This window comes from Fulmarus glacialis, unplaced genomic scaffold (genome assembly GCF_000690835.1).
Source record: "Fulmarus glacialis isolate BGI_N327 unplaced genomic scaffold, ASM69083v1 scaffold14260, whole genome shotgun sequence".
NCBI classification, from domain to species: Eukaryota; Metazoa; Chordata; class Aves; order Procellariiformes; family Procellariidae; genus Fulmarus; species Fulmarus glacialis.
The window spans coordinates 5,093-5,546 of record NW_009185899.1 but is presented as its reverse complement, the minus strand read 5'-3'; the positions used below and the strand labels follow the sequence as shown (position 1 = coordinate 5,546).

The window sequence follows — 454 nt, the reverse complement described above, 5'->3', positions numbered from 1 at the left end:
TGCCGGGGAGGCCCATGCTGGTTCCTCCGAAAGCCAAGCCGTTCCTCTCTGCCTCCGTCCAGGACGAAGCCAAAGTGAAAAGCAGCGTAAGCCCAAAGGTCGTATCGAAGCCAGTGGAGAGAGGGGAAGCCAAGGAGAGGACCTCAGCCCCCGTTGCCGGGGAGGCCCATGCTGGTTCCTCCGAAAGCCAAGCCGTTCCTCTCTGCCTCCGTCCAGGACGAAGCCAAAGTGAAAAGCAGCGTAAGCCCAAAGGTCGTATCGAAGCCAGTGGAGAGAGGGGAAGCCAAGGAGAGGACCTCAGCCCCCGTCTCCAGTCCGGACATCTCCAGGGAAGCTCTCTACGTGGCAGTGGCGGATTTTGAAGGCGACGAGGAGACCAACAGCTTTAAAGAAGGGACTTTGTTTGAAGTTCGCGAGAAGAACAGCAGCGGCTGGGGGGTTTGCAAGGGCCCGG

The 454-nt window shown here is 59.7% G+C and overlaps 1 protein-coding gene across 1 annotated transcript in view; it reads left to right on the top strand.

Annotated features, from left to right (window-relative positions):
- SH3PXD2B (SH3 and PX domains 2B) overlaps positions 1-454 on the top strand; it is a gene marked incomplete at both ends in the record, with an annotated part of 66,980 nt that overhangs the window by 63,662 nt on the left and 2,864 nt on the right. Inside the window, one exon of the mRNA XM_009583540.1 lies at positions 99-438. Coding sequence (XP_009581835.1) covers positions 99-438 — 340 coding nt within the window. The remainder of the gene's footprint in view (positions 1-98; positions 439-454) is intronic.